Source organism: Bufo bufo, chromosome 7 (assembly GCF_905171765.1).
Source record: "Bufo bufo chromosome 7, aBufBuf1.1, whole genome shotgun sequence".
NCBI lineage: Eukaryota > Metazoa > Chordata > Amphibia > Anura > Bufonidae > Bufo > Bufo bufo.
Genome location: NC_053395.1, coordinates 192,740,743 through 192,768,065, shown reverse-complemented (window position 1 = coordinate 192,768,065; position 27,323 = coordinate 192,740,743). Strand labels below are relative to the sequence as shown.

The 27,323-nt window shown below is 43.3% G+C and overlaps 1 protein-coding gene across 1 annotated transcript in view; it reads left to right on the top strand.

Moving 5' to 3' along the window:
• CSRNP3 (cysteine and serine rich nuclear protein 3) overlaps nt 1-26,993 on the top strand; it is a 57,154-nt gene extending 30,161 nt beyond the window's left edge. The window contains exons 3-5 of the mRNA XM_040440666.1: nt 7,402-7,661; nt 23,717-24,013; nt 25,953-26,993. Of these exons, the coding sequence (XP_040296600.1) occupies nt 7,402-7,661; nt 23,717-24,013; nt 25,953-26,993 (1,598 nt within the window). The remainder of the gene's footprint in view (nt 1-7,401; nt 7,662-23,716; nt 24,014-25,952) is intronic.
• The last annotated feature ends 330 nt before the right edge of the window (nt 26,994-27,323 follow it).

Genomic DNA, 27,323 nt, shown 5'->3' with positions numbered 1-27,323 from the left:
TCAGGAAATGTAAGAAATATGCATCATCAATTTGGATATTAACTTTTACATTGATCTTTTTGATGTGAATTATTCTAAGTGCACTCAAAGTTAGAAAGGGTCTAGTGACCTAGAATTTCAATAGGGCTAATCTTGACATATTCCACTGATTTAGAAAAATATGGTAAGGGGGGCACACCAAATAAATGTCACAGAGTGCAAACCATGGTATTAATATGTAACCATACACGCTAAGAGAAAGAAATACCGCATACAAAGGCTGAACCTCTTGTTAAAAAATATAATTTATTCAAAAGCACACTGATATAGAATGATATTCACACATCTCTATTTTGTATCTCTAGGACTGTGCAACTGTATGATTTTATTTTTTTTGTAGTTGCTTGAACCAATTACTTGGTTAGATGATACCCATGTATACTCATTGCCTATAAAAAAATGTACTTCCTTGAAGTGTCATATGACGTAAGCAGTATTAATGTTAGTAAGACGCCATTATAAGATGGCGCCGGTGCACAGATGTTTACATTAGTTCACATATCAAAGTTTGTAAGATGTGCACACTGCGCAGACACCAAGTGTTATCTCTTTTCTTATATCTTTTTCCTTCTTAGCCAATGAAGTAATGGCATGAGCCTCAGAGGGGGACGCCCCCCTCTGAAGATGTAAAAACTGCTTTACTCATTGCAATAAATATAGAGACTGTCTTTGACCTGCCTTTGTGTCAGTGTATGTCTCTGCTACGCGTGGATATTAACCCTTTGGGGTACCTTGATTTGGAGCACCAGAGTGTATCTTCAAGTGGAAGCAGCTTCAACAACACAAAGCCCAAAGAAATTTTTAAATCATTGTCTACAATTACATCATTGTGTGTGGACCAAAAATATGTCCAACACACATACCTACAGCCACCAAGTTCTCAATAGAAACATACGCCGCCAAGGTAGTACATAAATCATGAATAAGGCCTCATGCACATGACCATTGTTCGGGTCCGCATCCGAGCTGCAGTTTTTGCAGCTCGGGTGCGGACCCATTCACTTCAATGGGGCCACAAAAGATGCGGACAGCACTCCGTGTCAGAGCTAGCTTCCTTAGGCGTCCATATACTGAAGCAAATGTGTCCAATATATATACATGAATAATATAATTGCTCTTTAATTATTGCTAAGTATTCTGAATCCTCTCGTGCATAACGGCAACGGGACGGATCCGTTATGCAGGTCATAGACTTCTATTATGACTGAATGAATAACGGAATGCCTCTAAAGGCATTCCGTTATGCATTCCGTAATAGAATTGCATTATGGTCTGTGGTAACGGAATCCATAACGCAATTCTGATTTTAAAGAGAAAATACTTTTAACATCGTATATTATATTATATTATATTGCACAGTACAGACCAAAAGTTTGGACACACCTTCTCATTCAAAGAGTTTTCTTTATTTTCAGGACTATGAAAATTGTAGATTCACATTAAAGGCATCAAAACTATGAATTAACACATGTGGAATTATATACATAACAAACAAGTGTGAAACAACTGAAAATATGTCATATTCTAGGTTCTTCAAAGTAGCCACCTTTTGCTTTGATTACTGCTTTGCACACTCTTGGCATTCTCTTGATGAGCTTCAAGAGGTAGTCCCCTGAAATGGTTTTCAATTCACAGGTGTGCCCAGTCAGGTTTAATAAGTCGGATTTCTTGCCTTATAAATGGAGTTGGGACCATCAGTGGCGTTGAGGAGAAGTCAGGTGGATACACAGCTGATAGTCCTACTGAATAGACTGTTAGAATTTGTATTATGGCAAGAAAAAAGCAGCTAAGTAAAGAAAAACGAGTGGCCATCATTACTTTAAGAAATGAAGGTCAGTCAGTCAGCCGAAAAATTGGGAAAACTTTGAAAGTAAGGGCTATTTGACCATGAAGGAGAGTGATGGGGTGCTGCGCCAGATGACCTGGCCGCCACAGTCACCGGACCTGAACCCAATCGAGATGGTTTGGGGTGAGCTGGACCGCAGAGTGAAGGCAAAAGGGCCAACAAGTGCTAAGCATCTCTGGGAACTCCTTCAAGACTGTTGGAAGACCATTTCAGGGGACTACCTCTTGAAGCTCATCAAGAGAATGCCAAGAGTGTGCAAAGCAGTAATCAAAGCAAAAGGTGGCTACTTTGAAGAACCTAGAATATGACATATTTTCAGTTGTTTCACACTTGTTTGTTATGTATATAATTCCACATGTGTTAATTCATAGTTTTGATGCCTTCATAGTCCTGAAAATAAAGAAAACTCTTTGAATGAGAAGGTGTGTCCAAACTTTTGGTCTGTACTGTATATATATTTGCAATTCTGATTTTACCACCAAACGAAGCGTGAACGAATTTCATAGCATGAAATTCGCTCCTCTCTAATTATTATATATGAAATCATTACAATTTTTAGATTTGTGTATTTTTTTTTTTTAAATCCTATTTCATCCTCCTTCCTAACACGTTGTCATTGATTCTCGTTAATAGTGCCAGGAATCAGTTTGGGGCTTTAAAGTCACATGCCTTCACTTTTACTTCAAAAATAGCTCTACACAAAACCAAGCCAGTCATTTGAAATGGCTCCCATTTGGCCAGGCTGCTAATTACCTACGTCTTATCACTTCTGTGTGGCTCTTGTAGGGTGTCTTTATGTTGTCTGAAGAAGGAAAAAAAATGTTAATGGGGTCTATTAATGAAACCGTTTTATGCATATCATGCAGAAATAATTTATTCTTTCCAGTCAGCTGCTTGGGTCGTGGGATTCCTTCTTTGACCCTACTATATTATGTGTTCTCCTTTTCTTCCCTTTTTTTTTTCTTCTCCTTCTCCCTCCTGCAGTCATCCAGTCAGCCATGTGAAAGAAGAGGCTTAAAAATGGATGAATGCTTTATTGCCTCCAGCTGTTCTGTGAATAGCGCATTGTGAACATTATAAACAAACTGTTTACATTTCGCATTTTTCCTCTTAGGAACCTTTTCATTTCTGTTGCAAATAAAATTTTTGTTTTTAGTTTTGTCCGAACATGCATTTGTTTTAATGGGGGAGGGGTGGATGTTAACCTGCTATAAATGGAGTCCTCAAAATATTTCAGGATAATTCATAGGCTGGATTCACTCTATGCCTTTTGGTGTGGCTCAAAACCACAGATGAGCTCTTCTGAAACACTTAAATGCAGTACCACATATTGGTCACCATGGAATTTTAAAAATGTACTCTTGGGGTACGGCCACACAGTCAGGTTTCTGCATGCAGTTTTGGAAGCCAAAAACAAAAGTGAGTTAAAAAAAAGAGAAGTCCTATCTATCCGTTACTCTTTCTCTCATTTTATGATCCACTCTTGATTTTGGCTTCCAAAACTGCAAGAGGAAACCTGACCTTGTGGTCATACCTGTTAGGGGTAAGTTTTTGGAGGTTATGGTTTATGGTATTTACAATAGACTGTGGAGGAAGCCCACCATAGATTTTCCCGATTTATTCTCTTAAAAGATTCTATTCAGTCTTTTTTATATAAAATATTAGGCAGTCACACAAACTTTTCAGTGAAGCCTAAAATGAAATAGAATGAATGTGATCCCCAGGATACTAATCAAATTAATCATAATTTAAGTTTCATAATTTACTTGTTACTTAATCGGATTGTTTTTTGTTTTGAAGGCACGGGGAAAATTTTTTTTTTTTTGCCAATATGTTTTTGGATTATAAATCTTTATTTATTATAATATTTAATCTTATTATTTCTGTCTTGTGTTCATCTTGAAGCATTTTTCAAAAAGCGTAAATGTATTAGTTGGGGGAGGAACAGAGGATTGCTTGCCGAGGTATGAGCTGTTTTGAATCTGATAGATTACGGAATTGCATTATGGCATGATTGACTGGTATAAAAGTTTTAGTCAGCACTAAATAAATTGTCCTTGTATATCATAGTTTACAGTCATGGGCGGATTGGCCATAGACCCCACAGGGAGATTTCCCAGGGGGGCCACTTAATCCCTCCTCTCTGCCATCATCAAGGTACATAAAGATCTGATGCTTTCAGCATTATTGTAGGAGCATCAGGCATTTATGTAGCTGGCTAGTGGCCGCAGGAGACCTCCTGAATTCAATGATCTTGGCTTTCTCAGGACGATGATACAGCTTCATACTTGTGCTGTGGTATTTGGTTTCCCAGAGGCTGTATTTTATGCTGTACTGTGGTATCTGGTTCTGCTGGGGTGGTATTTTGTTCTGCACTTCTGTGTTGCTGTCCCCGCCTACTTCTGTTGCCCAGCCTTCTGTCTACGGAGCCCACTTTTAGTTTTTTTCCAGGGCCACTTTAAGTTCCCAGTCCACCCCTGTTTACAGGGTCTGCGAATTCAGGTGGAGGCCAAACATGGGTGGTCCCATCTGGTTTGGGAGGCGTTCATGGGGAGTGGCCTATTTTTCTTGAATTTACCAACTGCAAAGTTGGTAAGTAAGGTATATGGTCTGCTAAATGTAGGTCTCTAAACAATGTTCCCAATATGTCTGAATATTGAACCGTTAAATTTTGTTTCCATGAATATGCAAAAAAACATAGGCCATATGCATACAAAAGTGTTGGTTTTCCCCATAGCAATCAGTCCGATTTACATTCTTGAAAGGGTTGTCCAGCATTTAAGGGGCTGTAGTGTGTCCTTTTAGGTTTTTGGTGGAAAATTGCACACTAGACTATTTGGCTGTGCAGGACCCCAATATGTTGAATAAGGTCATGCTGTAGTTCGAAAACCAGTCAAGTGGACACAGCACTAAACTGATCCTAAATATACCGTCACTTTACAAGATGGGGATAACTCTTTTTAAACGTGTTCTCAAATTTAATTGCAGGTTGCATTCTAGATTATATTGAAAACAACTTAATGTCCCCATTATAACAAAAATTTTATGTATTTACTGGGAAACCAACTTATTCCACCATAATATAAATGGACATTTAAGAATATTTAAAAATCTTAACTTTTTTCTGATCCCCCAACCATTTAAGACCATGTTGTACATGTAATTGCCTATTTGGTATGCGTGATGGAGGCCTGGGAGAGGATGGGAGTGGTGGTGGCAACAATGAGGTTGGTGGTAGTTACCATGGCTTTTTCTTCTCTTACTGTCCCTGGGCCGAACATGCAGTAGTTGGGGGGGGAACACCCTTCCATCCCTTCCTTCCATCCCTTCCTTCCATCCCTTCCTTCCATCCCTTCCTTCCATACCTTCCATCCCTTCAGGCATACCCTGGTCGTTCTGGGGCTCCTGCCTAGTGGTGGTTGGGGTGTGTTGAGTAGATGGGTGCATGGCAGGAGAGCAGAAGTAGGTAGGGGCTAGCAGATGATGGTAGACTCAATGATCAGGCCCATTTGGTTACAGTAAATAGTCTCATTTTACTGTATAGATGATGGGAGTTGTAGTACATATACCAGCAATAGGCACAGTTCTGAGGTATAGTATAGAGTGGTCTTCTCCCAATAGTTGTGTATAGGCCGTCACAATAACTGTAGTACTCCTCCCTGATTCTCGCTCAAAGTGAACTTTGCAACCTTCCCAAATAACCACAGGCATGCAGTTCTCTTTAAGGGCCCTTGCACACGACCATATGCCCTCCGAGATATACGGTCCGTGAGCGAGCCATATGTCCCGGAGCGGCATTGATCGTGCGCACGGGAGTACACGGCATCATAGATTACAATGATGCTGTCAACGTCAGGCTGCCCACAGTGCTATTGTCCTGCACTCATATACATACGGTCGTGTGCAAGGGCCCCAACTCTTTTTGCAATTCCCAGGCTCCAGGGTGCAGATCTTGGATCCGGATGGTCAGTCCATCTCACAAGTGTGTGGGTGCCAAAGCAGTCTACTCTTTCCACAGCAGTAAAGTCTTTTGCCATAAATGAGCAGTACCATACTGTGTTCTCAGCATAGCCTTTATATGACTCTTAACTATCTAGAAAAAAGTCTGTTCTGAGATGTTCTCTGGCAGTTTTCAGTCTCAGAAATTGTGTTTCCCGGCTTGAAGCTTCTCTTGTTGCTTGTTTTTAAGAGCTCACACATGCACATGTTGCCTCTAGCTATGATGACTAAACATTATCTACTCTACAAGCCGGGAGGAAGGGCGGGCAGGTCCAGCCTAGCTCCCAGCAACCAAACTAGGACTGCCAGTGTTAACTTCTTGTTGCCCATACATAACCAATTAGGATTTACATGATGCAAGTAAAAGAGTACTTTAACTCTTAGCAGTGATCCTCTGGGTCACTGCATATGGAATAGCAGAGCCTGGCCTGATTCTAATATGTCGGACAATGATAGCAAAAGATCAGAATATTTTTTAGAAATTAAATTTGTTTACATTTATAGCATAACACAGGTTTTAGAGTGATCTCAAGAACAGAACCAAAAAATATCGTAGCTACTGTGGGTGCCAAGGTAGCCGTTACACCCAAACCCTGGAGTCTGAAGGGACCCAAAAATCCCCATGCCACTTGGAAATACACCAATATCACATGGTAGGTGGAGGCCATGTTACAGATTTTGCTTTGGATCCCAATAGCTTCTTTTACACCCAGAAGCAGATGTCCAAATAAAAATTACTATTCGATTATCATGGATCAATAAAGCTTAAAGTATTGAGCGTGCTATAGTTCACCAAACCTCGCCTTTTGTTCCATTATGAGAACCACTACCAGAGATATCTGACGGTGGCTTACCCCCTTCAGCCTGCATGTGCATGGCCACGGTAAAGTGATTTTCCAATAGTCCAAAAACCATTTGAAGATCCCCTGTAGAAAATACTAAAATTACAAAAAATTCTATATTCATTCACCCCTGTCAGCCTCTGCTGTTCCAGGTTCACATTGCCATAAGATGAAATCCATTGACGTGATTAGTTGACATTTATAAGGACAGGAAATTGTGCCAAGAATGATGGTTTGGCCGATAGCTATTTCGCCCCTACCCCCGACTCCCCCCATACACGATCGGCTCAGCCAAACTTGTAAGTGTATTCTATTGAGGAAGCAGCTGTCAGATACCTCTGGCGGTGGCTTATCTCCCAGGAGAACAAAAGGAACATTTTGCCTTATGCTTCTCTCCCCCGACATCATTTGTCTGGGGATAGTCAGGAGCTTTCCATACACATTAAACTGTCGGCCAAACTAATATTTACAGGGGCTTTAAAATAAATATCTATAAGCCATGTCCAGCTACTCTCCCCGTCTATTTTAATACAGCTTTATTGTATTTTTGCTATTTTTATGATTTTATTTGTTTATTGCTTCTATTTTTTTTTTTTTTTTTACATTAATCTTTGGAAGTATTTTGAAGTTTAGCTATAAAAATTAATTTTGTAATTTTTTTTATATATTTTTCAGCATCCTCGATTCTAAAAAGAGAAAAACGACTCAGAGCCAAGAATGTGCGCTTCAACTGTGTCACAGTGTATTACTTTACCAGGAGACAAGGGTTTACTAGTGTGCCCAGTCAAGGGGGAAGCACCTTGGGGATGTCTAGCCGTCACAACAGCATTCGTCAGTACACTCTGGGAGAGTTTGCTGTAGAGCAGGATCGACTACATAAAGAGATGTTAAGAGACCACCTGAGAGAAGAAAAACTCAACACTCTAAAGCAGAAGGTAATGCGATTTTTTTTTTTTTTTTTTGTTTTTGTTTTTGTTTTGTTGTTGTCGTTGTGTACTTTTCTGGCCCTTATTATAGCTGAAAAAAATATACTCCTATCTTGTTGGGTAGACAGAGTTCTGGGCCCCTTAGTAACCATCACTGCCATCATCCACTGGATTTGGGTTGGTAAATTGCTTACTGTATGATGAGCACTTGTCACACTCAATAGTTTTTTGAGAGTGCTTTCAGTTGGGAGAGTGTGGTCTTTGAAACACGTTCCTGGACCAACCGCAGCTTGTCTCAGCTGAAGTCATTGCATCATAGTAATCTATGCGGCTGTGAGTTCCTGCCCGACCGTGGGTCTGCTGTCCAGTACTCGCCAGTAGCGTCATCTGAGTACAGAACAGTAGGCTCGCAGTAAGACTGGTACAGAGAGCATCATGGATCACTATCATGCAGCAAGTTCAGCTCGGAGCAATGGTCGATCTGGAAATACGACTGTCCCATGGAGCATATTTCACAGACCACCATCTGAAAGTGGCCTGCTTCACAAAATAATTTTAATTAACTTAGTTGTCACAAAAACGGCGCACATTTTCAATTAGAATCATTTCAAAATAAATGCGCGTTCATAGATGTTGCTGTTATGGCGCCCCCTGGTGTTCTTTCAGTTCCTTCTCAGAACAGCCACCTAATGTGGTCAGACCTGCTCATTAGACTAGTTGTCCCCCCTTCCCTCCCCTGGATCATCATGTACATGGGCATCAGACTGATTTCAGTGCACTATAAGTGACTTGTCACCAGCACTGGTTACATAAGGTGGATGTTTTGAGAAGGAATCAAAAGGACAGCAGGGGGCACCATAGAAAGTATGTAACAGCAATATCAACAGGAGCATTTAAAAAAAATATTTTAATTAAAACTTGCTCTACTTTGCCTGATCTAACAGAAAAAGGAGTGATCAAATATTAAATTTACTCTAACAAAGTGCCTGTGGGCACTTCTGTAATGGTCAGTCTGTCTTAACATCGTAGGCACCATGATTGCATGGATGGGGGCTTGTACGTACACAGGTCCTCTTATAGAATGCGATCTGTTCATGTGTTACTACCATACACTTCTAACTACATACTGCACACGCCACTATCAAAAGTCATGGTGGACATGTATCAATGAGATGAACAATGGGGCTCCGGTATGTGTATGTCTAAAAAGGAACATTCATAGACTGGGTAGTATGGAACCAGTATGGCAATCCACAGCTAGGGAAGCAGTCACTTCATCCCACCACTCCGATCATAAAAAACGGGGAAAAAAAATGCATCCGTTTTGGATTTCACACAACCACATCCTAATGGAACAGATGCATCCTGATGAGCAAAACGGATCCGTTTAGTTCCGGTATTTAGGTCCTCTGCCGGATCTCAATACTAGAATTAACAACGCAAGTGTGAAAGTAGCCGTAGTCAGATTGGCAGCTCGTATGCGGAGGCCATTGGCCAGCGGCTGATACTATTCAAAGAACAATTGGTTTCAGCACTTGGTATCCTTAAAGAGGACCTTTCACCTATTCTTACTCTATGAACTAAGTATACAGCCATGTGGAGCGGCGCCCGGGGATCTCACTGCACTTACTATTATCCCCAGGCGCCGCTCCGTTCTCCTGCTATGCCCTCCGGTATCTCCGTTCCCTAAGTTATGGTAGGCGGAGTCTGCCCTAGCGCTGGCCAATCGCATTGCAGAGCTCACAGCCTGGGAGAAAATAACCTCACAGGCTGTGAGCTCTGCGCTGCGATTGGCCAGCGCTAGGGCAGACTCCGCCTACCATAACTTAGGGACTGGTATCTCCGCCTACTATAACTTAGGGAACGGAGATACCGGAGGGCATAGCGGCAGAACGGAGCGGCGCCTGGGGATAATAGTAAGTGCAGTGAGATCCCCGGGCGCCGCTCCACAAGGCTGTATACTTAGTTCATAGGGTAAGAATAGGTGAAAGGTCCTCTTTAAGTCTTATATTCTAAAAAATCCACAAAAAATATGGCATAATATGGTCCATTACATCCATGCGTTTCAAATCTTGTTCACAGCGCCTGCAATGAAAAGTGCACTAAGCTTTTAAAACCGAAGCAGGCCTATCTCTCTACAGTCCCGCAAAAGACACGGGAGTAAGAACAAAAACCTGGAACGGAACAACATATTGTATCAATCCAGACAATGTACCTGTGTATTACGAGTCCTCCCCAACAATTGCATCCTATAATGTTTTATAAATCCTGTACATGAAAGATCCCTTTTATAGTTGAGGCCTATTTGAGATTCAGTATACAAACCTAGAATCGAGTAGGCGTCTCAATGTAGAGCATTTTTCTCCCTATATTTCCCCTTGTGTTGGTCTCCAACCCCTTTCAATACCATAAAACTGGAAAATTTGTAGAGAGCTGTTGTGTTCCTCAGTAAAACATTCTGATATATGCTCTGCTAGGCTTGCTTTGGGTTTTTCTAACTGTGCATCCAATATATGATTAATTGCATACAGTGAAATTAATTCTGTACAGGTCACGGCCGGTGTTGCAATTAAAGGGGTTGTGCAGCCAGTGTATATTGATGAGCTGTCCTTAGGCTGCATTCACACGTCCGTGGAACACGGACCGTGAGATACCGGACGGGCTTCCTGCTGCCGCGGCTGTACAATGATTCACTCATATGATCTATACGAGTGTATTGCTGTACTGCGGCGGCTGCAGCAGGAAGCGCACGGCGTCATAGCAACCAATGACGCCGGTCGTTCCTGCACTAAGCAGGATGCCAGTCCGGTATCTCACCGTCCGTGTTCCACGGACGTGTGAATGCAGCCTTAGGATAGGTAATCAATGTCTGATCCGAGGAGTTCTTTACGGCACGCCGCCAATCGGCTGTTTGAAGAGAAAGCGGCGCTCATACGAGCATTGCTTCCTCTTCAACATCACACTGCACATGTCTCTCTTGCCGCGGCATAGTGTAATCCCAAGTGAATGGAACAAGCACTTGTAATTACACTGCACTTCCGATACAACGCACAGTGTAATCTTGAACAGGAAGTATCGCTCGCACGTGCACCACCTCCTCTTCAAACAGTTGATTTGGCGGGGGTGCCGGAAGTCAGATATTGATGACCTATCCTGGGGATAGCTCATCAATATGTACTGGATACACAACCTTTTTAATAAACTACCTGATGTTGTAAAACTTTTGTGGTATCTGATGCATTAATAGTGGAGATGAGCAAATTTCCAAGAATTTCATTTTGGGTCTGATTTGGTTAAAATTGAATAGTCACCCTGGTTGCCCTAAAAAGTCGTGTATGACACTCTGAGGTTCCTGGGACGGAATCCAAACCCTTTCGAGCTCTTTAATGCAAGGACAGCATTAGTAATGTCAAAGTGAGGGATTCTCTTTACTTCATTCTAATGTCGCCCCCTGGTGTTCAATCTGTATAGCATTGTGCATGTCCACCTACTGATGTGGTCGCACATGCTCAGTTCCATCCTCCAACTGTCACCAGCCATATGTACAGTTAGAAGCCCTGATTGTTACAGGGAGAGAAGGTAAAAAATCACAAACGATTAGGATTCGCCTAAATTAGAACCTTTTGGGGAAATTCATAACAAATTTGGCTTGCGAAGAGTTGATTTGCTCTATTTCATCCTCCAACTGTCATCAGCGATATATATACTGTTAGAAGCTGTGACCGTTTCTGGAAGAGGGCAGCAGCAGAAAGGACACCCCCACCTGAACTGTGATGGGAAGAGAGCTGCAGCTGAAAGGACATGCTCCCTGAGAAGCCAGTCTGAAGAATATCCAGCAGAGGAATAAATGGGGGGAGCTCTGGATCCATGTGAGGTACAGGGCTGGTTCCAGCTCTGTTAGACATGTGCTATATGATGTCTGAATTTAATTTTTTACATCAATCATTGCATAACGCACTTAAGGAAAGTAGTGCATGCCCTTTTAGCTCTAGTATAGTCCCCTAACGGGATTGCTTTTATGTGCGCTCTGGACGACTGCTATCTATACTGAAAATAGTGTTTCCCGCCAGGGGCTTTGGATATAACGAAGTGATAACTCGCTGCTTCTCACAGTCTCTTCTCAGTGTGAAATCTAAAAAGGAAATTTCCTCATCTTTGATAGTACCTGTAAATCTAAGATTTAGGGTGTTATTAATTTACTCCCAGAAGCGGTGTATGAGCGCCACATTCAGACTCCAGACCATTAGCAGGTCGTCGATGTATCGCCCAGAACACAGGATCTGTCCCCTAAGTGGATGGATGCACAAAAGACGTTCTCCGAACACCAGGCCTGGAGATAGAAGATGTACATAGGGAGTGGTTCTATTCTATGCTGGACCTTGTTGCTTCTCTATGGCCACCCGGGGGCAGGTTTACAAAACAAACCCCCATGCAGGTTGCTGTTCATTTCACACCCAAAACTGCATGTGTTACCTGCATTTTTTTATGTTGCGGATTTGACGCGGTTTTGCTGCAGATCTCACCCTTGCATTGAAAGAAATGACATGCTGCGGATTTCAATATCTGCACGGCAGGTCAAAATGAAAAAGGAAAGTGTACGTGAGATGTATCTAATCTCCTATATCTTGCTGGTACTGTATAACACTGTGGTCGCGCAGAAAAACATCCCGTAATCCGCAACAGGGTTACGCCCAAGGCCAACCAGGTCAGGCACGCGTGGGGGCAGCCAGGGTTAGCTTAGGGTGGGCTTGTGGAATGGTGTTTTGGTACTATCCGGTTATTCTTATGTTTTTGTCTTATTAGTGGTTTCTACCTGTGAAATAGAAAGGAACATTCGTCAGTATCACAATGAAAATGAATCGGTTATACAACAGCACCATAGAGAGAAAGAGAGAGATGGGCAGATGGATGATTAGAGAGAGGGGAAGATAGATGATTAGAGAGAGAGAGGCAGATAGATGATTAGAGATAGGGGCAGATAGATGATTAGAGATAGGGGCAGATAGATGATTAGAGATAGGGGCAGATAGATGATTAGAGAGAGAGAGGCAGATAGATGATGAGAGAGAGGGGCAGATAGATGATTAGAGATAGGGGCAGATAGATGATTAGAGAGAGAGGCAGATGATTAGAGAGAGGGGCAGATAGATGATTAGAGAGAGGGGCAGATAGATGATTAGAGAGAGGGGCAGATAGATGATTAGAGAGAGGGGCAGATAGATTAGAGAGAGGAGCAGATAGATGATTAGAGAGAGGGGCAGATAGATGATTAGAGAGAGGGGCAGATAGATGATTAGAGAGAGGGGCAGATAGATGATTAGAGAGAGGGGCAGATAGATGATTAGAGAGAGAGGCAGATAGATGAGAGAGAGGCAGATAGATGATTAGAGAGAGGGGCAGATAGATGATTAGAGAGGGGGGCAGATGGGTGATTAGAGAGAGGGGCAGATGGGTGATTAGAGAGAGGCAGATGGGTGATTATAGAGAGAGAGGCAGATGGGTGATTAGAGAGAGAGAGGCAGATGGGTGATTAGAGAGAGAGAGGCAGATGGGTGATTAGAGAGAGAGAGGCAGATGGGTGATTAGAGAGAGAGAGGCAGATGGGTGATTAGAGAGAGAGAGGCAGATGGGTGATTAGAGAGAGAGAGGCAGATGGGTGATTAGAGAGAGGGGAAGATGATTAGAGAGAGGGGCAGATGGATGATTAGAGAGAGAGTTTTTTAAAATTCGATTCAGCTGCTTAGCTGAACCTCGGCAAGAAATTCGATTAGTTAGAAATTAGGCTACTTTCACACTCGCATTTGGTGAGGATCTGTCATGGATTTGCACAGATGGATCCGTTCAGATAATACAACCATCTGCATCCGTTCAGAATGGATCCATTTGTATTATCTTTAACATAGCCAAGACGGATCCGTCTTGAACACCATTGAAAGTCAATGGAGGACGGATCCGTTTTCTATTGTGTCTTTGGCTCAGTTTCGTAAGACTGACACCAAAACGCTGCAAGCAGTGTTTTGGTGTCCGCCTCCAAAGCGGAATGGAGACTGAACTGAGGCATTCTGAGCGGATCCTTTTCCATTCAGAATGCATTAGAATGCAAACTGATCCGTTTTGGACCGCTTGTGAGAGCCCTGAACGGATCTCCCAAACGGAAAGCCAAAACGCCAGTGTGAAAGTAGCCTTAGCAAGATAGAAAAAAGGGAAATAGCTCACCCTCTCACAGTCACAAAGAGGTGCTCTGGTCTAAAATGATTCACCCTTCAAAATGCAAGAAAACGTATATGATTGAAAAGACCGGCACTCTCAACACACGGGACCATATGGTTAAATGCAGATCACAATGTTTAATTGATACATATATAAAAGAATAAAAATATATAAAAATATAAAATATACACTAATATTGGGTGATAATTAATGGTTTCACACAATGTTGTGCCAATCCTACAAAGGTAACATTAATTTGAAACGTCCAATGTTCAATGCTGGTTTATATCATGTAAAAAAGACCGCTGTAGGGAAAAAAGACCATGAATATTCACATATAGATTCCTAGAAGGAAAGAGAATGGAAGTCCTTTTTGGTTCTGTCCCGAATATAGACAGACAGTGCAAGATGGTATTTGCTAGAGTAAAGTCAATGTTATATTGTATATAACTGTCTTTTTCTTCATATGGATATCGCTTTAGCGATTAATGGTCATATGCGCTTGATGATCACCCACTGTGTGGGCTTACCTTCCCTTTCTGCCGGTCTGTCAGCCGGATTCCTCGGGGCTCGCTGAGAGCCGGCGTCCCGGCTGAAGCGCTGTCAGCGTCCCACGTGGGTTTGGAGGAGAAGTTTGTCGCTCCGGAAGTGACGTATCGGCATGCAGGAAGGTATTCGATACTTCGCTCAGACTCGGCTGTTCGTTGTAGCGGCTGAGGTAAAACTTACAGTGCACTGTAGTTGGAATTATTTGCTTCTCACAGATGGGTCATATTCTGATCTCCAATTTGGATCTCTTAATACCAAACGCGTTTCGGGAAACACTCTTCCCTTCTTCAGTGGTGATGACCCTCCTTCATGCCTGATTGGTTTTTATACCCTCTGTCGGTAATTGCCAAAAACAGACATGGAATCTGTCCATTTTTTTTCTTTGTTTTCTTTGTATGTTTTTAGTCATCTACAATATAGTTATTTGGTATCTATTGTTCTTAACATCTCTTTTATACATAGTTCTTTTCATGTGTTCAGTATTTTTCCATTTTTTCATCTTTTTTTCTCTTTGCGGTTGTGCCGCGTTTTTGGTGCGTTTTATTTTTGACATATGCGTTTTTTTGTCAAAAGGTTGCAATTTACCCTGTAGTACAAAGTCCATAAAGGGTTTCATTGCATGGGCCATGGTTAACCTTATATATCATTTATTATGGTTGTTAAGTGTATATGGGCAAATAAACATATGGGCAAGTAAACATATGAACATATATTTGCATCTGATGAATATATTAGAAATTTTGCCAATGTTAAAATTGGGTACATAAAAATAATAAAATTGTGACTGACTAATATGATACATTTTGTATCTCCATATTTTATTTTATTGGTTGTAACAATATATAACATTATGTATATTTCTATCTATACGTTTATCCTGGAGTGTAAAGGGCATATCTTAGTGTTGTTAGGTGGCTTATGATATGTTAAAAATACAGCCGCAAATTAGTGCGGATGTACCTATAGATTATGCTTTGCATCTTCTTTTACAAAATTTCTTCTGGGACGTTTCTTTCCCAAGGGTCATTTTGCACTGTCTGTCTATATTCGGGACAGAACCAAAAAGGACTTCCATTCTCTTTCCTTCTAGGAATCTATATGTGAATATTCATGGTCTTTTTTCCCTACAGCGGTCTTTTTTACATGATATAAACCAGCATTGAACATTGGACGTTTCAAATTAATGTTACCTTTGTAGGATTGGCACAACATTGTGTGAAACCATTAATTATCACCCAATATTAGTGTATATTTTATATTTTTATATATTTTTATTCTTTTATATATGTATCAATTAAACATTGTGATCTGCATTTAACCATATGGTCCCGTGTGTTGAGAGTGCCGGTCTTTTCAATCATGAAAGTAGCCTTACTTTGTCACGAATCGCTTTCCATTGTATGGAGTGGGTGCAATGACTGGGAATGTCGAAAGCACCACTCCCCGTCATTTAACCCCTCAGATGCTGTGTTCAACGCCGATCGCGGCATCTGCTTTTCAAGGGTTAATCGGGATCGAAGTCCGCTTCGGATACTTCCATTCGCTCAGCACTACATATAAGCGATGTATCAAGTTGTGTTAAGACAAGAGGCAACAATGTAAGACAAGAGGCAACATTCTTCCGCTTAATCTTGCCATTCTCCAGTAGATTAATCTGATGTTGCCCACGGATGGATTTTTGCACCGCTAAGCAGCATGCGTTACTCTAATGTTGATTTGGAGTATACATTCCCAGAAGTGACATCCAAGATGCTTCAATTTGAAGGAGGCGATTTTTATTAGGCAACATGTCTGCAGTATCCACCAGAGAGGAAATCCAGCATTTGCAGCAAACACATTAAGATTCCGACTAGTATTCCTCAGAAGTCGGCAAGATAATGAGGCCATTGCTATGCAAATAGGCTCATTATTATTAATTTGTGTCAGCTCCAGAGAGGTCCTCAAATGGCATTTTGGAATTTAAAAAGAAAAAAATTAAGGGGAAAAAACTGGAGAAAAGTAGCGGTTCATGTGCCGTAAGAATAATAATTTGACAAATTATTATTTATTTGTTGACTTTACTTTCACATTTCTGCCTCTTCTTCTTGGAAGCCATATTAATCACGGGATTTGGCAACATGTTTAAATTGCAAGACTTTAAAGAGGACCTGTATCATCTCCTGTTATAATTCTGGAGTATCTATTTTTTGATTCTACTGTATGTTGTGCCATTCCTTTATTATTCCTGCTAGATGTTATGAATTGCTAGCAGTTTGAAGTGAGGGTCCAGCAGGGTGTTACCATTTGTTGTGTGTCCCTGGCAGCAGGAATCGGATAGTGTCAGACTGTGCAGGGACACACCCCTAACTGGTAACACCCGTCTAGTTCTTCATTTCAAGCTGCTAGTAATTCATTCATAACTTCCAGCAGGAATAATAAAGGAATGGTACAGCATAGTCATAAGAAAATATGCTCCAGAAAGGTTACAAGTCCTTTATTTTTTTGACTCTATGATTCTCATTCCTTTATTATTCCTACTAGAAGTTACTAGTGAGTGCAATGACAGTCGGCCAGGATTGTGCCGCCCCACATCATTGTACCCCTCAGATGTCCCGTTCAGATGTGATCACGGCATCTGATAGCAATAATAGAGTCTAAAAAAAAATAATACGTTTAATCCTACTTAGTACTTATCTCATCCATTTGCTCGCGATGGACCATCTTGCTTGAAGATCTGGCGCAAAATCTTGCGTAGCCCGTCGCGAGCAAATGGATTAGGTAAGTGTTTTAGTTTTCTACACCATTTCAAGGAAAATTGATTTACTACCACAAAGCACGAGGAAATTGGGCTGAACACTATTATATACCTAATGTTGTATATATCAAATCATCAGTAAGAACAGGCCCAATCCTATTGTTTAAAGGGGTTGTCAGCAATTCGTTTTTTTAACAAAGACTCCCTATAGTTTAAAATATTAAAATAAGCCAATAGTCCCCTTACCGATTTCCCCACTGTTCCCATTCCAACATGACGCACCCTCTCCAGTCTCTCCATCCCTGGCCTCAGCAGGGTCTCCTCTCGGCCAGCGATTGGGCAAATGGGCATTTTCTGTGTGTAAAGAGGGACCTGGAAGCGGAGACCGGTGGGGATCACTAAGGGGAGTACCAAGTTTATTCATTAATTTATGCCCCAGGGGGAGCCTTTAAAAAATGATAAAATAAGCACCCCTTTAAGGTATAGAAGAGTAGTTCAGGCCCGGGAGAAGGGCGGATCTTACGACAAACCTGCAGTGATTGTGACTGGTTGATGCGGATTTCTGTCCGGATTTTTTTTCACTACTCTGTCTACTTGTATTGTACACTGCTGCAGATTTGTGATGTGGAATCCACACTGCAAATCTGCGCCAATATCTGAATATGTCCTAAGAGTATAAGTAATGCCCTTGCATTGCTGTAGATGAATTACACTGCAGAGTCCCTACCGGTCCATATTGGTCACCGTATGCCAGGCACTGACCCAGATGTACTAATGTGAGTGCACCTAGGTCCTGGCACAATTTGGTGCATCTAGGGGTCCTAGTCCGAAAATGGACATGACTTTACAGGAAAGTGGGCAGGGTCCACGTTGCCATTATGTGCCACAATTCTGGTGTAAATCCCTGTCTGTAAGTCAGCCAGCCGATAGAAGGTATAGAATTAGAGAACATTGTCTGTCCCTACACCAGATTTATCCTCCAGCCTGAGCCCCTGGGATGAATCTGGTGCAGGTCTCGGCAGCCTGTCTAAGGCCCTGTTCACAGTCACGTTTGAATTCCAGTGCCCTGTTATGGCTGAGGATCAGGCTACCGGAGCCCACCGTATACAGCATTGTCAGATACCACTCTGTACCGCCAGATCTCCATTGACTATAATGGGATTCAGCTGCGATTCGGCTGCTTTCCCAGCATAAACGCCAGATTTCGGCCGGACAGATGCCAGTGCATGCGGTTTCTGACACTGTAATACAAATCTGCACAACACTGGTATGTAATACCACTGCATGCATGATGCCTTAAAAACTTCAACCCCTTGCCAATCCCCCATTGACTATATATGTCGAGAGGTTGGCATGTATTGCATCAGCACACTAATCGCTGGAGCCAACCATCAGTGACAGCAGGGCTCCCCATAGAGAAGGCAGGGGCGTTTTTTTTCTCGCTGTTCCTGCCTTTCCTAATGCTCTATACACAGCGCTAAATGAGCGCTGTGTATAGATGTCAGGAAGTGGCAATACCACTTCCTGCTCCGATCCCGGAGGTCATGTCATCGCCAGGGGCCGGGAGTCTGCAATCCAGGCAGGGTCAGATCAGCTCTGCAGTTAGATTGTATAAGCATGTACAACCTCTCTGGGGGCTGTATCAGTGGCGGATCCAGAGCCTGGTCTCGGGAGGGGCACTTCCAGATTATTTTCTGTCCGCCGCCTCAAGACTCCACAGTGTAGCGGTATACTGTATATTGTGTGGCACAGTGTAGGCTATATGTGTATAACATAAACTTATTTCACATGGAAACTTACAATTACTTGGCTTGGTCCTTGGGGATCTCGAATACCACTTAATCAACACTTGGCTGGGGGGCTCGGTGGAGCTGATGTGTTTTATCCTAATGAGAAAGATTTCATAATAAGGATTTGGAGAAGGGGCAGAGGGATAGCAGAGCAGGGAGAGGCTGGTGCTGCTACTAGGGGGCTCGTACCATGGGGGAGTAATAAAGCCCACCATAATGCCCCCCAGTATAAATAATTCTCCTTATAATGCCCGCAGTTGAGCTAATGTCCCCATAATGTGCCAGTATAAAATACCCCTATATAGTGCCCCAGTAAATGCCCCCATAGTGCTCCTCTCCCCCTTCCCTCCTAGTGCCCCCCATAATGTACCAGTATAAAATGCCCCATATATAGTGCCCCAGTAGATGCCCTCAGTGTCCCTCATAACTTGCAAGTATAGAATACCCCTTCTTAGTGCCCCCCGTAGATGACCCCATAGTACTCCTCTCCCCCCTTCCCCATAGTACCCACCATAATGTGTCCCAGTATAAAATTCTACTGTACAGAGCCCCCCCATATAAAATACCCCTTCTTTGTGGCCTCAGTAGATGCCCCTATAGTGCCCACCAATGTGCCAGTAAAATGTGCCCCCATAGATGCCCCCCAATCACGTGCCAGTAACAAGAGCCCCCCCCTAATGTGCCAGTAACAAGAAGCCCCCCCTAATGTGCCAGTAACAAGAGGCCCCCCCTAATGTGCCAGTAACAAGAAGCCCCCCCTAATGTGCCAGTAACAAGAGGCCCCCCCTAATGTGCCAGTAACAAGAGGCCCCCCCTAATGTGCCAGTAACAAGAGGCCCCCCCTAATGTGCCAGTAACAAGAGGCCCCCCCCTAATGTGGCAGTAACAAGAGGCCCCCCCCTAATGTGGCAGTAACAAGAGGCCCCCCCCTAATGTGGCAGTAACAAGAGGCCCCCCCTAATGTGGCAGTAACAAGAGGCCCCCCCTAATGTGGCAGTAACAAGAGGCCCCCCCCCTAATGTGGCAGTAACAAGAGGCCCCCCCCTAATGTGGCAGTAACAAGAGGCCCCCCCCCAATGTGGCAGTAACAAGAGGCCCCCCCCTAATGTGGCAGTAACAAGAGGCCCCCCCCCTAATGTGGCAGTAACAAGAGGCCCCCCCCTAATGTGGCAGTAACAAGAGGCCCCCCCCTAATGTGGCAGTAACAAGAGGCCCCCCCCTAATGTGGCAGTAACAAGAGGCCCCCCCTAATGTGGCAGTAACAAGAGCCCCCCCCCTAATGTGGCAGTAACAAGAGGCCCCCCCTAATGTGGCAGTAACAAGAGGCCCCCCCCCTAATGTGGCAGTAACAAGAGGCCCCCCCCTAATGTGGCAGTAACAAGAGGCCCCCCCCTAATGTGGCAGTAACAAGAGGCCCCCCCCTAATGTGGCAGTAACAAGAGGCCCCCCCCCCTAATGTGGCAGTAACAAGAGGCCCCGCCCTAATGTGGCAGTAACAAGAGGCCCCCCCCTAATGTGGCAGTAACAAGAGGCCCCCCCCTAATGTGGCAGTAACAAGAGGCCCCCCCCTAATGTGGCAGTAACAAGAGGCCCCCCCCTAATGTGGCAGTAACAAGAGGCCCCCCCTAATGTGGCAGTAACAAGAGGCCCCCCCTAATGTGGCAGTAACAAGAGGCCCCCCCTAATGTGGCAGTAACAAGAGGCCCCCCCTAATGTGGCAGTAACAAGAGGCCCCCCCTAATGTGGCAGTAACAAGAGGCCCCCCCTAATGTGGCAGTAACAAGAGGCCCCCCCTAATGTGGCAGTAACAAGAGGCCCCCCCTAATGTGGCAGTAACAAGAGGCCCCCCCTAATGTGGCAGTAACAAGAGGCCCCCCCTAATGTGGCAGTAACAAGAGGCCCCCCCTAATGTGGCAGTAACAAGAGGCCCCCCCTAATGTGGCAGTAACAAGAGGCCCCCCCTAATGTGGCAGTAACAAGAGGCCCCCCCTAATGTGGCAGTAACAAGAGGCCCCCCCTAATGTGGCAGTAACAAGAGGCCCCCCCTAATGTGGCAGTAACAAGAGGCCCCCCCTAATGTGGCAGTAACAAGAGGCCCCCCCTAATGTGGCAGTAACAAGAGGCCCCCCCTAATGTGGCAGTAACAAGAGGCCCCCCCTAATGTGGCAGTAACAAGAGGCCCCCCCTAATGTGGCAGAAACAAGAGGCCCCCCCTAATGTGGCAGTAACAAGAGGCCCCCCCTAATGTGGCAGTAACAAGAGGCCCCCCCTAATGTGGCAGTAACAAGAGGCCCCCCCTAATGTGGCAGTAACAAGAGGCCCCCCCCTAATGTGGCAGTAACAAGAGGCCCCCCCCTAATGTGGCAGTAACAAGAGGCCCCCCCCTAATGTGGCAGTAACAAGAGGCCCCCCCCTAATGTGGCAGTAACAAGAGCCCCCCCCCTAATGTGGCAGTAACACTATTGTACATATAAAAAAAACAAAAAAACACTAAGGCTCCATTCACACGTCCGCAATTTCGTTCAGCATTTCATTCCTATGGGGCAGCCCGGACACGGAATTGCGGATCCGCACTTCCGTTCCGCAAAAAAATAGAACATGTCCTATTCTTGTCCGCAATTGCGGACAAGAACAGCCATATTCTATTACAGGGGTAGGCAACCTCCGGCACTCCAGATGTTGTAAAACTACAACTCCCAGCATGCATACTTCCTCTGCTCTTCTCAGAACTCTCACAGAAATGAATGGCGCATGCTGGGAATTGTAGTTTCGCAACAGCTGGAGTGCCGGAGGTTGCTGACTCCTGTTCTATTAGTACCGGCAATGTGCGGTCCGCAAATGCGGAACGCACATTGCCGCTTTCCGTGTTTTGCGGATCCGAGTGAATGGAGCCTTATACTTACCTCCATGTCAGAGATGCGATTCAGGCCTCTTCCGGCCTGTGTCCCGCTCTGTACGACTCAGGCGGCGCGATGATGTCATCGCGCCACCTGCGCCGGCCTCTGATAGGCTGCCGGCACTAGGCCGGCAGCCTATCAGAGGAAGGGGGAGGGACACGCCTCTCCCTCCCCTGCCCGTTCGCTCTCGCAGCACAGCCATCTGTATCGCTGTCCTGAGGACGGCGATACAGATGACTATGGAGATGAGCGCTTCCACACCCCCAGAGGAGGGTTTCTACCGAAACACGCGTTGGGGTGTGCGGTCTTCCTGTGGATTCATTACATTAAAATCACGGTATGTGACCCCTTCTACTCATCCGGTATACACTACTTTTGTTGAGCCTTTTGAATAAGTCTTATGCTTTTTTGCCACTTGGTTGTGGCTTGCACATGCACTTTATTATGGTATCTGCTGCATTTGATCGAATAGATATCCTTTTAATCAATGACCTATGTACTTGTAGAGCTGCTATTTCTCACTGCCTATTATTGCAGTTTGCACTTGCACTTTATAATTGACGGCACTTCTTTCTCATTGATTAAGACATCTATATGTACATACATTTCTTATGCAGTAGTATCTTGTCTATAGGCTCCATTGTGAGGTCACTTGTTTTATTATACCTTTGTATTCCATATACTCTCCCAGGATTGTACCGCACTTTTTTCAATTATGGATTTGTCTGTCATCTCTTTTTGTATGTTTTAATCATGTATTTCAATAAACAATTTTTTATAGCTTATCAATTCTCAGTGTTCGTTTATAGGTTTTTCTTGTATAAGCGGTTAATAGAACAGGTTCTGTAGACATCAAAGGAGTGCGCTTCTTCTTGGCGCTAACATTGACCTGTAAGGCTGAGCTCATACTTGAGTTATTTGGTCAGTTTTGGCCCCATGACTGCCCAAATAAGTGAAGTGTGCAGTGATTCTAATAGCGACGCCTGTCATCTGCATGTCATACTGACTCACAGTATTATTTCACTACCAGAGCACTCCCTATGCGTGTTACTTCAAGGCACAGTGTTCTACACCACTATAAAGGCTCTCTTTTTCCCAAAAATTTGGCGAACCGGCAAATCGTATTTTTGAAAAATTCGCTCATCTCTAGCCATAACCCATACATCAAAATGATTGTTATGGAAAGGGAACAGATTTTTTTAAAAATATTTTAGTTGCATGTTGTGCTATTAACAAATAAATTCATTTTAAAAAATTTGAAAAACTATTTTCCCCCTTTTTTCTGGTTCTAGAAAAAAATAAAAAATAATAAGAAAAGATACTAAAATAAAAAAAACATGTATCACTGAAAAAAGGTGCAAAAATGATTTACATAAGCGAATGGTGATAAAAAAAAAGTTATGGCTTTCAAAGATGCATGTACTAAAAAAAAAAATATGAAAATGTGGAAGGGTGGTACATGGGCCGATCAGGAACTGATTAATTATGAATATGTCATGGCCAACTTCTCTGCTGTTCATTATGATGTTCTGTTGCCAGATGAGTGTTGGTCGTGTATGGTCCCAGTCATAAGCGAAAAAAAAAAAAATCTAAATTCAAAAAATTCTATATATTAAAATCAATTTTGTAGAGCGAAGTCCATCTGACATGACACATTTACCTTATATTTCTCCAAATGAAATTCTTGTATAATTATTATTTTAATCTAAGCTACACTGGATATATGGTCATAGGAACCCAGGCAATGGAAGGGTTTAATTTGTGCAGCACCAGGAAACAAACGGCCCAGGCCGAATCATTTCTGTCGTCAGCATATTGGAAGCCAACGCTGTGTTCATTGACCTGTCGATATTTCTTACACTCTGCATTTCCATGTTCTTTCAGATAACTAAAAATGGCACAATCGAGTCTGAGGAAGCCAACATTCTTACCCTGGATGATATTTCAGATGATGACATTGACTTGGATAACACAGAAGTAGATGAGTATTTCTTTCTGCAACCTCTGCCAACTAAGAAGCGGAGAGCCTTGTTGCGTGCGTCTGGGGTGAAAAAGATCGATGTGGAAGAAAAACATGAGCTGCGAGCCATCCGTCTGTCCAGAGAAGATTGTGGCTGTGACTGCAGAATATTTTGTGATCCAGAAACGTGCACATGCAGCCTTGCGGGCATAAAATGTCAGGTGAGAACCAGTCCTTATAATTATAATTGTACATTGTGATCAGTGGGGAATAGGATCCCATAGGTTTTAGGGCCCATTCACACCACTGTATTTTCCATCTGCATCCGATCCGATTTTGCGAACAAAGGACCGCAAAATGCTGGACACACGCGGATGGTATCCATGTTTTTTAGATCTGCAATTTGCAGGCCAGAAAATGGATACGGTCGTGTGCATGGACCCTAATCCCCCTTAAATCAGACACGATCCACAGGGTAGGTGATAATAGTTGATTATAGGAAAGCCCCCTTCAGGCAGCGGATTTGGAGCTCTGTAACCATGAAAAACCATGCTCCGACAAGTATCAACATACCAGTGGGCGTACCTAGGGTGTCTGGCACCCCACTACCCCCAATACTTTAAAAAAAATTGTACCCCCTCACAGTAGTATTGCCCTCATTGTACAACCTTTACAGTAGTTTTGTCCAAATATGTTCCCCTCACGGTAGTTATGGCGATATTGTGCCCCCTCACAGAATTTATACCCTTACTGTGGAATTTTCACAGTAGTTATGCCCACATTCTGCTCCCCTTCACACTAGTTATGCCCTCTTTGCGCCCCTTTCACAGTTGTAATGCCCTCACTGTGCCCCCATAACAGTTGTAATGCCCTCAGTGCCCCCTTCACAGTAGTAATGTCCTCTGTGCCCTCTTCATAGTAGTAATGTCCATTGTGCCTCCTTTACACAAGTAATGCCCATTGTGCCCCCTTTGTAGTAGTATTGCTCTCTGTTCCTCCTCCATGGTAGATATGCCCATTGTGCCCCCTGCACTGTAGTAAAGTCCTCTGTGCCTCCTCTCTGTAAAAAACAAAAACAAAAAATCTGACACAGTACCTACTCACCTTGTCCCATTCCTGAAGCTCAGATCTCAGATCGCTCTGCAGCACTGTGCGATAGAAGCTCAGGCAGGATACCGGGCTTCAGGCTCCTCCCACACCAGCCGGCAGCGCAATCTGTGCCTGCAGGCTGACTGGTGGAGCAGGAAGAGGACTCCCTGCTTCACCAATCAGAGCAGGAGAGACGGAGCGCAGGAGCTGAGTGACAGGACCGCAGCTCCCGCCCCTCCAGCAATGAGCGCTTCCATTTCTATTGATGGAAGCGCTCATTGCTTCTGGGCTCTGGCACCCCTCTGAGAACAGGGCTTTTTTCTGCACCAAAACAGCACAAAAATCGCATAAATCTGCACTAGTTATTGCAGTTTGTTGTATTGTATTGTATTGTATTGTATTTCATTTTATTTAATTTATTTATTTTTATGCAGTTTTTGGTGCTGCTTTTCTGTTTAACAACCCCATTGAAGTCTAAGAGGAAAACCAGTCTACAGATGGTGCGGAATCGCACAAACAATTGACCTACTGCGGATTTTAAAATCCACACAGTCGGTCAATTTCTGCACCTAAGAGAGAAGCAAAGTGTACATGAGATTTGTACTATGCTGCATTTTTTCCACATGAAATCCACACAAACGCACGTAATCCGCATTGTGTGCAGCCTGCCTTAGACTAAATAAATTTCTAAATTGTATTCAAGGTTAGATTAGCTTATTAGATTATTTTAGGGGAGTCGTTGTTGGGAAGCAAGTAGGTAATCTTCCCTTTACAGGTCTGGTAAATGGGGAGGGGGGATTTTCTTAAACCCAATGTGCGGTTGTCTTTCTATTCTGGAAGCTAGATTGGGTCCGCACAACCCCTTTATTCAGCATAAAGTGAACTGCACCCATGATATATAAAACATATCTCCGATCATACAGTCCTCAAGCAAAAATAATCATATATTCAAACAGAACTTATTAGGCAGGAGAATTTATATTATTGGAGGGTCTTGTATATGGTGCAGACTAATATGTATTGACCTGACTCCAGGTTTGGCGCCTTTACTTTATCTTTGTTTCTTTAAAGGTGGATCGTATGTCATTTCCTTGTGGATGCTCCAAAGAAGGATGCAGCAATTCAGCTGGACGAATAGAGTTTAACCCTATTCGCGTACGGACACATTTTTTGCACACTATCATGAAGCTGGAGTTGGAGAAAAACCGAGAGCAGCAGGTGTCTGCAGCGAATGGTGGCCATGTTGACGTTGGCTCAATAGCCAGTTCTATGGTCCACACTGGCCACCCTGTAGAATATTCAATTGCCGAGAATTTTGAAATTGAAACAAATTCCCAATCTACAATGATGCACTTTCAGAATTCGGAGCACCTGGACTGCAGTGGTGAAGAGGAGGAAGACGATGGGAGTAGTTACTGTAGTGGAGTAACTGACTCCAGCACACAAAGTTTAGCACAGAGTGAGTCAGACGACGACGATGAAGATGATGGTGATGACGATGATGAGGAGGAGGAGGAGGATGATGGTGACAAATCGGATGACTTTAATGAAGTATCCCATGAGGACAATCTGTCTGTACCTTCTGTCCTCTGCTATTCTGATGCCAATTCAATGCATGAAAACCATTTAAAAAATTCTCAATATTACGCCAACACCTCACCAATGTATTACCAAATAGACAACCATAATTCCAGTGCCATGAATCCAATGACCGAACCGTACTCTGAACAAGATTCGGTGAAAAATGGTACTGCAAATTTGGTGCCTTACAATATGAGACCTGAGCAGTTTGACTATTCAAGGCAATCTGGTGAAGGCTACACCAATTCTCATTACCCCGTAACAAATCCATCGGTGATAGTCTGTTGTGCTACTTCAGAAAATGACCACAATGGTCACTGCAATACTCTGTATGCAGAACATCGCTCAAGTCTCCCACCGGTAGGGTTTCGGTCTTACTTAAAAAATTCCTCAACTGATGGATATGTATCAAACTTAAATGGTGGTGGCCACCATGTACCTGAACTTCTGAATGAAAATACCATTTCGGAGACCAGCAAACTTCATGAGGAGTGCATGAAAGCTCCCATAGTGGAGACCGTACCAGTTTAATGGGGTAGATCAGACAAATCATCAACTTGCTAATGTTTCATTGTGATTTATTGGTTTAATATATAACAAAAACAATTTTTAACCATGAACCATTCAGAGAAGAACATACTTTCTTCTTAGTCCTACTTTGAGGTTCACTTTTTAAGTCACCATGGCACTGCACAACACTGTTTACCAATGCTTAAAGTATTTAAAGATATTTGTTAATTAGGAAATGTTAATTTCAATATGTTAACCATTATATATTTCAGTGGAGGCCTTCTATTGAAAAGGTCAAGTAAATCCAATCTTTGTATATTTATCGGGTCCGTGCAAGATATGATTCATAAG